We start from the raw sequence: 12,310 nt of genomic DNA on the forward strand, positions 1-12,310 counted from the left end.
GGGGAGGATGGACACTTTGTCCATATGACTTTATCTGGAAATGACAACCCTGAGCAAACTCAGGAGCAATGTTTCCCCTTTGGGAACATGGAATCTATTTTTATGCTGAACTGAATTGGAGACAGAAAATTTTTTATCCTTCATAGAAGGGGGGGGGGAAGTCAACTTCCGTGCTCAGGATGTAATTTCCAATTAAGGCAACTCCAACACCCCTTTCTATTCTGAATTGTAAGGTACATCAATAGAAAGATTGGCAGATCAATGGATGGCAGAGAACAGGTAAAGATATTTAAATATAGGTGTAGCATTTCAATTGACATCTTCAAGGAGGGCTCAGATGACCCAGATTACCAAGAGTGTCCTAAAACTGGTATCAGCTATTCTAAGATTTTTCTACCTAAAAGGGGGGGTTACATATTCCATAAACAATTAATGATTTCCAAGGTAGAATGACACAATCTCCTGTACAGTTCGGAAATCTATTTATATGAAAACTTTAATCCTTTGGAAGGCATTCAAACTAAATTCCTTTGATGTGAACTTGGTTGTTGTACACCACATGCAATATTTAAATTAGAATTGGGGCAGATGTCACTTGAAGCTCATAGTTGGCATCAAGCTATAAGTTTTTGGCTTAAGCTAAACCTTAGTCCATTGAGATTAATCCCCTTAATTCTTTTGGATAGCTACATTCACATTGGGTGGATGCAGTTAAGAATAAAATAGAACTTCTCAGCTTTCCCCCCATAACAATATGCCATCTTGCGTTCTTGGGAGCTAAAGATATACTTAAATAACAAATATGGGATACCGCTCTTCAAGATCTGATTTCTGGCACATCTCTATCAGATGGTAGAGAATCACAGCCACAATGCTGTGCCAGCAAACAATCGTTATGGTTTAGAAGTCCCAAAATACTGCAGAACTTTCACCCTACTCTGTTTTAACTGACTGTTCTCAGTCAGTATCTCCCTACTGGAAGGAAGATACTCACACACTCGTTGCTTTCACTGTCTGTGCTCCTACCAATTGAACACAGTCAAAACAGTGGCACATATGTTATTATATTGTCCATTTTATAAAGACATTCATTCCACATATCTAATCTCACCCCTTCTCCATCTAAGTTCCCAGGAAGATCTGAAAAATTCTACATAGTCTCCTTGCTGACCACTCTAATGAAACCACTTCTAAAGCGGCCAAATCTTGTGTTGACACTTTGTCTGTTTAAAACAATTCATTATACTGTAATATATTGTAATAGCACATTATCATTTGTTATTAAAAATTAATACATATACATTACATTTTCTCCATCCCTCCCCCTCTTTTGGTGACCCCCAGCAGTTTATTTTATTTAATTTGTTAAAAAGGTAAAACTTTATCTACTAAAGAATCTTACTTCATAAAAAAACATCAAAAAGAAAAGAAAAAAACCCATAGTTTATAATTATAATCCATCTTCATAATAGTCCTTAAATCATTAACAACCCCCCCGAAAAGGATATATTCCAATAATCTCGCTTTTTTACTATAAACCATATAAAATTTCTTTAGAGATTAACCATTGTCAAAAATCGCCAAATATCCTTTAACATTCCATTGTTTTTCAACATACTTTTGGAACTTTGCCCATTCATTTTTAAACTTCTCTAAATCTTGTTCTTTTAAGACTCTTATAAACTTGTCCATTTCACTCCAATAAATAATTTTCAAAATCCACTCCCACATTTCTGGTATTTTGTCTTGTTTCCACATCTGCGCTTATAATGTCCGTGCCGCTGAAAGCATATACCAAATTATCATTCTATCTTGTTTTAAAAATGTTTCCATTTGTAATCCCAACAAAAGAATGTCTGGTGCCTTCTTAATATTATATCCCAAAATTTTCGAAATCTCTTGCTGAATCATTTGCCAAAATTGTTTTGCCTTTTCACAAGTCCACCACATATGGTAGAAAAATCCTTCTTGTTTTTTACATTTCCAACATCTATCCGACACCTGATTGTTCATTTTTGCCAGTTTCTTAGGTGTCATATACCACCTATATAACATTTTAAAGCAATTTTCCTTAATTTTATAACATGTAGATATTTCCATAGAGTTCTTCCATAAATGTTCCCATGACTCCATCTGTATTTTTTATTTATATTTATCACCCATTTTATCATTTGTGATTTAACTACTTCATCTTCCATAGACCATTTCAGTAATAGTTTATATGTCATTGAAATCAGGTTTTCATTCTCCCCAAAAAGCATCCCTCCAGTTCTGTTTGTTCTTGTCTTATTCAATATTTATTTATTTTATTTATTTTATGATTTTTATCCCGCCCTTCCCAACAAGTGGCTCAGGGTGGCTCACAGCACAAAGTTCCACATAAGTACAATTTAAGCATAAAAACAGTTAAGATAATTAATACATTTAAAATTTTAAGACATTTAAACCATTTAAAACATTGGGGACAGCAACCTCTATTATAACTACACCTGGTTTCTTGTACCAGCTAGTCATAAGCCAGCCGGAAAAGGGTTGTCTTACAGGCCCTGTGGAACTGGGCAAGGTCCCACAGGGCCCTTACCTCTTCCGGCAGCTGGTTCTACCAGGAGGGGGCCATAACAGAAAAGGCCCGGTCCCTGGTAGATTTTAAGATTTATTTCTTAATGTCCTGTTCAAGCAAACTCTTTATTTGTTGCAATTGAAACCAATTATATTTATACTGTATTTCCTCGGCCGATTTTTATTCCACCTATCCTCCTTGAATTTTTAAAAGCTGTTTATATGATAGTGCCAACAGAAGTAATAAAATTGTATTCAGATATTAAAGAAGAGAAGTGTTGACACTTTGTTCATAAGAAAGCAGATATCCCAAACTTTTAAATAACTTCTATGTACAATCAATTACAGTGCCATAAGCTATGAATTTTCATCTCTGTATATTAACTTTACCTTTGTATATAAACTGCGCTATTAAATTGTTGTTGACTGATCTCTTAATTGTAATACATACTGTTGTTGATGATAAATAGGAAGCAGGGAACTAGAAAGGAAGGAGGCCTGAGGGTGGAAGCAGCTCTCAATCCCTTGTATGAGCCTGATCTAAATTTAGGAAGGTCTTCATTAAGCTCATAATGGAGACAGACTTTCCAAAATCCTTCCATTCTCAATTTACACCATCTGGTACTGGACCAAATGAGCTATGCCATGGATCAGTGGTAGAACACCTGCCTTGTATCAGAGGGTCCCAGTCCCCAGAATCTCCAGCTAAAAGTGTCAGGTAGTTGATGATGTGAAAGACCTCTTCCTGAGATTTCATATAGCTGTTGCAAGTCAAAGTACACAGTGGTGATCTTGATAAACCAGTAGTCTGACTCGGTATAAGGTAGCTATGTTCTCTTTCAAGGAACTTAAGTTTATGTCTTACTGTTAACATTATTATATATATATTTTTTATTACAGGTTCATGCGTAAGAATTATCAGCATGACCTGGCTTTTTTGTTTGCAATAAATGAAATCAATGAGAACTCTGTACTCCTGCCCAATATCAGCCTGGGGTTCCATATAATGGAAAATTATTTTAATATTAAGTTTACTTATATGAACACTATAGATCTTCTCTCCACTCAGCATGCTGGAATCCCTAATTACAAATGTGACAAGAAGGATAATCTCTTGGTCATCATTGGGGGACTGAGCTCTGCTTCATCTACTGCAATGGCAACTCTCTTGGGCCTCTACAAGATTCCACAAGTAAGTGTGCATTTGATGTGGCAGTTTTACAAATACATTCAAATGGGAAATGCCTCTTCTCTCTCTTTTTCTACAAGGAAATGCACTTCATTTTTCTTGGAAATACACTTTGAAAATTTGGAGTTTGGATTGTTTTTTAATGGTTACTTAGTGCTGTTGTGTTATGTTTTTTCATGTTGTATCTTTTCTGTGTCCTCTGCAGTAAATCACACATTAGTTCTTTACAGGTCTTCACATGGTTTTGGAACCATGTCTTCTAAAGAGAGTGTGAATATAGGAGGCATTTTTCACAACAAAGCAAACTTGTCTAAGACATACTATAAGGATGCTACTGTGAGGCAGAAATGAATGAAAAGAGCCAGACATTATGTTCTTCCCATATCAAACAAGGCTGAAATTAAAATGAAAGCAATAAAGTCGCCAGATTAGTTTATATCCTCATATCTTTTAATTAATCAGATGAAACTTTGATTTGGATCCAGATAGCTTTTTCACTCAATCACAACAAATTCTTTTCTGTAGCAGACATCCTGTCCTACATGACTTTTTACCATGCCAGTCCCATGACTCCTAGTATAACCATCTTGGGGAATCAGAAGAGAATTCTGATCCTTTTCCCACTATCAGAAAAAATGCTGATTGGATCCAGCTCTTTGTGAGCTCTATAAATGCCAACATTGACTTGTGTGTGTGTAAAGAGTCATCAAGCTGCAACTGACTTATGACAACCCCAGCAAGGTGCTTTCAAGGCAAGTGGAAGCAGGTGTGATTTGCCATTGCCTTCTTCTGCAGAGTATTCCTTGTTGGTCTCCCTTCCAAGTAACAGCCTTGATTAGCTTTCAAGATTTGACGAGATTGGGTTATATCATACTGCCTTCCCTCCAAAATATTAACGTTCATTAATTTAATGCAAATTATTTTTAAAAAAATAAACACAGATTTAATCTCTGATACATCCAATATCTAGTAAGAAATATTTTATGAGATAAAAACAAAGCTGTAAATCAGTATTACCCAGTACTACTCTGTATTGGAATTACAGTATTTATCAATGCTAAAGGTGATCACAGAGTGCTTTGTCCTCTATGAGTATATCCTATGGTATCCCATGGAGCATTGTAGTCCCATAAACATTACCATCTGTCAAGTCGGCAGATTCAATAACGAGTCGATGCAGATACAAATAATCTAGTTTATTGATACTGGTTACTTGTGGCCTAAGCCAGAGCTTGAAAAGACTGAAGACCGTATATTAGATACATTGCATATAAGGAGCACTTCAAAGGGATTCCTACGGGCCGGGAAATCTTGCAAGGGGAACATTCACACATAGATGTTACCAATACATTCTCATGTTGATTAGAGGCCAGTGGCCTTGATTCTCTCAGGCTTCCTGTCTCCCCCGGGCCTGAGCTGAGAAGGTTCAGATAAGACTTTTCACACATCACCATTTCAAAGCAGGGACATTCTCTACGGTAGGGAGGGGGGAACAGGAGAGAGTTAGCTAGCAGCATTTGGTTACACTTTGGTTCTACCCAGCATGCTCTTCAAGTGAGCCAGAGTTAAAGCCAGACTTGACACCATCATTCTTGAAATCAGCTTTTTACATCCTGTAAAATGCAATACTAAAAAAGTTATGAACAGGAAGACAAAGACAATAAAATGAATTAAAAATACATAAAATAAAATCCATTCTCATAGCACACTTATGAAATTTAACTGTCATCAAACAAAAATCCCTTTTGGCATATTTAGCCATTTGAGAAAATACATTTAAGGCACTTTTATTTCCATATTTTTAATGAGAGCTTAGAAGTTTAATGAAACAAGTTCATAAAACATTTCAGAATACAACTCGTCTCAGTTGCTACCATGTTTATTTTCAGATCAGTTATGGCTCTTTGGCCCATGAACTGAGTGATAAGATTCAATATCCCTTTTTTTTCCATATGATACCAAACCAGGATCTTCAGTTATCAGGGATTGTACAATTACTTCTGCATTTTCACTGGACTTGGATTGGAGTAATAGTTTTTGATGATAGTAATGGAAACAATTTTTTGCAGACTATTACACCAGTGTTCACAAAAAATGGTATCTGTATAGCCTTCACACTTAGAATTTCTTACATGAAGTTTGGTTCCTATGATGCTGGATTGAAGGAAACAACTGAATCTTTAAGTCAGGGCATTGTCAATGCCATCCTCATCTATGGAGATTCTCAGAGTTCTTTGCATGTATCATCCCTCCCAAGTGGGAAGGTCTGGATTTCAACAGCACAGTGGGATTTTGCGGCCAACTATATTTCAGATAAATTCCATGGTGCTTTGTCCTTCATTATGAATTCTAAGGAGGTTCCAAAATTTCAGGAATTTCTACAAAACCTCCAAGTACGTGAAAGAGATTGCATTGTCCAAAGACTTTGGGAACTGATATTTAGGTGTTGGAAAGCAGTATGTTCATCAACACATAAAATGTTTGATAGCCCTGAATGTACTGGCCTGGAGAATCTTAAGGACCTACCTGGAAATGTGTTTGAAATGGAAATGTCTTTCTATAGCTACACTATTTATAATGCTGTTTATGCAGTGGCACATGCTTTGCATGTCATGTATTCATTGAACTCCAGACATAAAGCTATGCACAATGGAAACAGACTGAGCACTTGGAACATACAGCCTTGGGAGGTAATGATGTTCTCCTTCACAAAGTATTGTATCATTATGTTTGCATATTATGCCTAAAAGCTGCTTTGAATAATAAAACTGGCTTAATAAATAATAATGTTACTGAGTTAATTCATATCATCAAAATCAATAAAAGTTAACTTCCATTATCAAAACACACCCCAGTCATCATCTCACTAAGTAGAATGATGAGTTGCCAGGTCTGGACTACTGGGATAATGCTGTTGTCCTTTCATGTAACCTTAGTGATTAAATGGATATTTGAGGAGATAAGAGTTGGGAGTAAGTGACATATAAATCCCACAACACATTTATATGGCTGCTGATATCACAGATGTGTTCTGTGTTGCATGCTGAAACATAGTATCAACTGTTAAAACAAATTGCTATTCCACGTAGGAAGAAGCTGTATAGCAGATTCCATTCCAAAGTAAAATGTTGCAGGCAAATGCCCCAAATACAGCCTCTTGTTTCCCTAGCAGCTTCCATATGGCGCATAACCCAATTAGAAATGCAAGGAAGATCTAAAAATGTGGGTGAGCAGAGTTCACCAGTAGGAGGAAGTCTTTAGCTGGTAGCTGAGCTTCAAAATACAAACTTTGTTCATTTTGTCCCAGAACAAAATTCTGTTAGAGTTACACACTCTCTGAAAGGACATTCCTCATTGCCCCCCCAGGCGGAATAACGAGGCAGACACAAAGTTGGGTTAAAGGGCCACTTTATTAACTTAACGGCAAGGGCAAAACATGGGGACAGGTCAAGCCAGGGGTCAACACCGACCACCTCCTTGACCCGAAACTGGGCGAGCCCCCTAAGCCCCGGGTGTGAGCCAACCAAACGGCTCAGACCCGGCCAGCCCGGCAACTTGATCACCACTCACCTGAGCTCCGCCATCCCCACAGACAGCAGCCTGGGATGCGGACGCTCACCACATGCCGGGATCCTACAGACTCCCTGGAGCCAACCTTGGGCCGTACAGCTTGCGGTTCCCCAGGACAGTCATGCACCAAATGGCGCGATGCTACGGGAGCTCACCAATCCCCAAAACATAATGCCAACCACAAACTGCCAGTGACCGACCTATATAACGGCACCGCCCTTCCAAATGCCAACACCAAACATCAGCAGTACAGGGTAGGCAAAAACACCCCCGAACAAGGCCAATCGTCCGAGGGCGAAAAATTCCTACCCGGTCCCTATAAACAGGCGACCAGCCTCTGCCTGTACTGCTTGAAGGGCGGGCGGGCCGAGAGCGATTTCCAACTGCGTGCTAGGGGGCGGGGGCAGCCTTTTATCTGCATGGGGAGGCAATGGGCGGCCCCCAGCCTCAGCAGTCAATGGACTGCCCGGCTGGGAAGGGGCCGAATTGTTTCTGTTTTCTTCATTAGTGGATACAGACCATGAGTGCTTTTGTACAACTTTGGATAGGCTTCCAGTTACAATCCCTTCTGGAATATAAACCATTAGCTGGTGTCACAGATGATTTTCTTTCTTCCTGGGTAGTCTATTTAATGTTCTCTTTGTGGGAAAATCCTTACACATAGTTTGGAAAGCTCCTACCCTTCTATAATGGACAAAAATGATCAGGTTATAAATATGCTGATTTTCCATTCTGTTTGCAACATGTCCCATTCAAGTTACTGATTTAAGTTGCAATGGGGACCTGTAGTGGTTTCCCTCATTCATCTTTCCTCAATTTTTTCTTCAGCAACATTGTGAATTAGATTTGGCTGGGAATATGTGACTTGTGCAAGGTCACCCAGCAAGCTTCCATGGAAGAGTGAGGATTGAGTCTTGGGCCTCCCAAATCCTTGTCTAGTGCTATCTTTTTTCACCTGAATAACTAAAATTTGGTGGGATTAAAAGGATGACAGAATCCACTTTTATCACTAAAAAAAAAAAAAAAAGTCACCAGATCTGCTTAGAGTCTTGATCAATTCCATAAAGCCTGCAAGACTACCCTTTTCCAAATGGCCTTCGCTTAATGTGGATTTAGACTACTAATCCGGCCATCATAAATTACTGAGGAGAACATCTAGAATATAGCACTATAAATATTAGTTTAATTGTAAATTTGATGGTTTTAATTATAATGATTTTAATTAGCAAATTATTAATATCGTACCGAGATAAGTTTTTATATTGTAATTTGTAATTTTTATATGTTGTGAGCCACCCTGAGCCTGCTTTGGTGGGGAGGGTGGGATATAAATAAAATATATTATTATTATTGTTATTATTTAAAAAAGCTGTAGTAAGGAGGGAGAGTGAGTTGAGCAGAAAATCTGACTCATTTCTACCCCCTGGTATTTCTTAGCACATGAGCATCTAATCTCTGGTGTGACTCTTGTGGCCTATTTTGTAGTCTCTGTGGTGTTTTCATTTCATTTAGGTTCATACTTTTCTGAAAAATGTCCGGTTTAACAATAGCGCTGGGGATGAAGTGTTTTTTAATGAAAACAGAGAAGTGGAAGCAAATTTTGATATTATAAACTGGGTCATGTTAAGAAATAGCACTTTTCATAAAGTGAAAGTTGGGAGAATGAATCCCAAAGCTCCTTCTGGCAAGGAATTTAGCATTAATGAGACAATAATTCAGTGGCCAAGAGGATTTAACAAGGTGAGAATGGACAATCATGATTTGAGTCTGAAGTGACCTATTATACCACTTCTTGGAAAACCAGTTTAGAGTACTGTACTGCAATTTTATATTTGTATGCTATTTTAAGCACCATATATAATATCATAACTTCATAATCCCACATTTGCAATGGTTTCCTCCATTATCCACATATCAGGTTTTGCTTTGGGTTTTCTTGTCACTGTCAACCTATCTCTCACCCAGTTTTCAAGCCCTACAGGATCATATCCCATTAATGACTTAAAACAAATATTACAGAGACATTAAGAGATCACCATAGAGAATGGCTGTCAGATGGATTTCATGTTTGAAAAAATGTAATTAAAAATCATTATATCAAATAATATGGGTTGGCTCCTATAACTCCACTAATCTGGATACTGTTCACCAACCAAGATCCTATGGAATGATGGTTCCGTTGAATCTTGCTCCAATAGAAATAAAAAGTCTCCCTGAAACAGACAGATCTTTTTTTCCCATCAGAGGAAGTGTCTATCCAAGAAAAATAATGGAGGAAGACTTTGTGTATTGTGGGAAACTGAGTAGAAGAGTATAATAGTGCTTAGTGGAAGGAAGTCATAGGATCCAATTAAAAGATCATTCCAATAGGTAATTTTGTGAATGGTCAAGATATCCATCTAGAAGGTGCTTCTTTGAGATTCAAAGCTGCTGATAGTCTAGGTTAATCATAACAGATGTAGATCAATAGATCAGAAACCAGTTCATAAGTATCTTCTATATGTGAATTGTCTTCAGACAACACCACGTTCCACTTGCACTGAAAACTGCTATCCAGGTTACAACAAAATAGTCAAGGAGGGGGACTCTGTTTGTTGTTATGGTTGTTCAATGTGTCCAGAAGGAGCCATTGCTAACAAAACAGGTCAGTGCCCTTTTCATATATAAGCTTGAGGATAAGATAAATTTTAATGTGGTCCATTAAAAATGGCAAAGAAGCTAGAACATAGTAATTAATATTTTTGTTCAAATTCCTGAATAGGTGCATGTCAGATTTACAAATCACAATTTAATAGTATCAAAAAGAATGCAAAATGTTTCACTGTATTCACTAAGAACAAACAATGACTTTTTCACCACATGGTATTTTTAACTACTGTAATTTTTTCTATGGAAAGAGTAAATTCCATAAATTCCCTGAGCCTGCCTTTGGCGGGGGAGGGCGGGATACAAAAATAAATTTACCTTACCTTACCTTAAATTCGAGGGGGGGGGATGTTATAACGTATCATGTCTATGCTTTTCAGATTCAAAGGAGTGCATTAAATGCCCGGATGACCAGTATCCTAACAAAAAGAAAGATGACTGCATTCCTAAAGTAATTACTTTCATCTCCTATAAAGAACCTTTGGGGAGAATTTTGGCTGCTTTTGCTATCTTCTTTTTCTGTACCACTCTTTGGATTCTAGGAATCTTTACTAAGCACAGGAATACACCAATAGTCAAAGCCAACAACAAGGGCCTTACATACATTCTCCTCATCTGCCTCCTGCTTTGTTTTCTCTGCTCCTTACTTTTCATTGGATTGCCTGGAAAGGTAACCTGTCTTCTCCGAAAAGCAGCTTTTGGCATCATCTTTGCTGTTGCTGTATCCTGTGTGCTGGCCAAAACCATCACTGTTGTTTTAGCATTCATGGTTACAAAACCAGGAAGCAAGATGAAAAGATGGTTGGGAAAGAAATTATCATGTGTCATTGTCCTCACATGCTCTCTTGTCCAAGTGGGTATCTTTGGGGGTTGGCTGGGAACCTTTCCTCCTTTTCCAGAACTTGACATGCACTCCCAGCCTGGACAGATTGTAGTGCAATGTAATGAAGGTTCAGTCACCATGTTTTATGCTGTGCTTGCCTACATGGGTCTTTTAGCTCTTGCCAGTTTCATTGTGGCTTTTCTTGCCAGAAAATTGCCTGACACTTTTAATGAAGCCAAATTTATAGCCTTTAGCATGATGGTCTTTTGCAGTGTTTGGGTATCTTTTGTGCCAACCTACATGAGTACCAAAGGAAAATATATGGCAGCTGTGGAGATCTTCTCCATCTTGGTCTCAAGTAGTGGCTTGCTAGGTTTTATATTTCTTCCTAAATGTTACATTATTGTTTTAAGACCAGGGTTGAACAGCAGGAAACTATTTAGGAGGAAAGCAATAATTTCTCATTAACAAGATAGTTTTTGTGGGATTTTTGTTGCTATAGTGATTAGCTTTTCATATTTTGAGATATTTTGTTTTATATTTTATATTTTATATCTTATACTTTATCCTTTTTCCAAATCAAACCATCTTACCCTTAGCTGCAAATGCAAGACATATCTTTGAATGGATGGAAGGGTAGCACTTTGCCCCCGCAGTCGGAATGAAGAGACTGACACTTTATTTATGGTAAAATGGGCCACTTTATTGAACATAACAACTCGTACGGCAAGCCCCGGAGTCACCACGTGACCCTTCCCTGTCCAGATATGGGCGAGCCACCCTGCCCCTGGCCTGAGCCACCGCTTTGGCTCATGCCAGGCCGGCCAGGCCAGTAATGCTACCCCACCTTGGCATCATCACCCAGGAAGAGCCAATCCAGTGGGGAGGCAAGACACGATCGGCATTATGCAACATTGAGCCGTGGAGCCCATCTGCCGCTCCTGCCGTTTGCCCGCACTCAACTGGTGCTGTTCCCTGGGTGCTCACCTGTGCTTCTGCAAACCCCTTGCCCATTCTGCCAATGCCAAGCCTCCACTTAGGCATTAGCGCCCCACCAGACGGCCCAAAGCCGCCCGAAGCCCTTGCTGAAGGTCATTTAAAAAGGCTCGGTTACCAGCATCCGAAAGATGTACTCCATCCAGCCTATAAATAGCGTCATCTTCTACTTTTATTGCCGGATGGGCCAAAAACATCCCTAAACCCCCTCCATTTCCTTCTGCAGGGCCCAGTTGGCTTTTCTCCTGGTCCTTTCAATGCCTGCAGGGTTCCAGGCATCCCGCCATACCCTCCGAGGGAGAATCGCTGAGCACACCAGGCGGACCCCAGGCCACCTCCGCACAATAACCTGCAGGTCCGCCACTGCTTGTAAGGAAAGGGCCTTACCTTTCATCCATCCAAGGTTATTACCACCCAGGTGTATGACCAATATATCTGGAGGAGGGGCCCTCCTCCCATGAAACAAGAGAGGCAGCAAGCCGGGCCAACAAAGAACCCCTGCAGCCTAGCCACTCAACCACAGCCCA

General features: G+C 39.1%; 1 protein-coding gene across 1 annotated transcript; it reads left to right on the plus strand.

The window, feature by feature from the left end:
- The first annotated feature begins 3,715 nt into the window (after positions 1-3,715).
- LOC132583453 (vomeronasal type-2 receptor 26-like) lies at positions 3,716-11,255 on the plus strand. The gene is made up of 4 exons (XM_060255090.1): positions 3,716-3,751; positions 8,831-9,058; positions 9,836-9,962; positions 10,345-11,255. Exons 1-4 carry the CDS (start codon positions 3,716-3,718, stop codon positions 11,253-11,255), a joined length of 1,302 nt encoding a protein of 433 aa, XP_060111073.1.
- The last annotated feature ends 1,055 nt before the right edge of the window (positions 11,256-12,310 follow it).

Source organism: Heteronotia binoei, chromosome 15 (assembly GCF_032191835.1).
Source record: "Heteronotia binoei isolate CCM8104 ecotype False Entrance Well chromosome 15, APGP_CSIRO_Hbin_v1, whole genome shotgun sequence".
Classification (NCBI taxonomy): domain Eukaryota; kingdom Metazoa; phylum Chordata; class Lepidosauria; order Squamata; family Gekkonidae; genus Heteronotia; species Heteronotia binoei.

Bases quoted from the DNA above. Each gene is read 5' to 3' on its own strand.
- LOC132583453 (XM_060255090.1), top strand. From the start codon at position 3,716: ATGGCAACTCTCTTGGGCCTCTACAAGATTCCACAA. The intron at 3,752-8,830 runs GTAAGTGTGCAT...CATTTCATTTAG, and splicing joins GCCTCTACAAGATTCCACAA to GTTCATACTTTTCTGAAAAA. The intron at 9,059-9,835 runs GTGAGAATGGAC...AATTGTCTTCAG, and splicing joins GGCCAAGAGGATTTAACAAG to ACAACACCACGTTCCACTTG.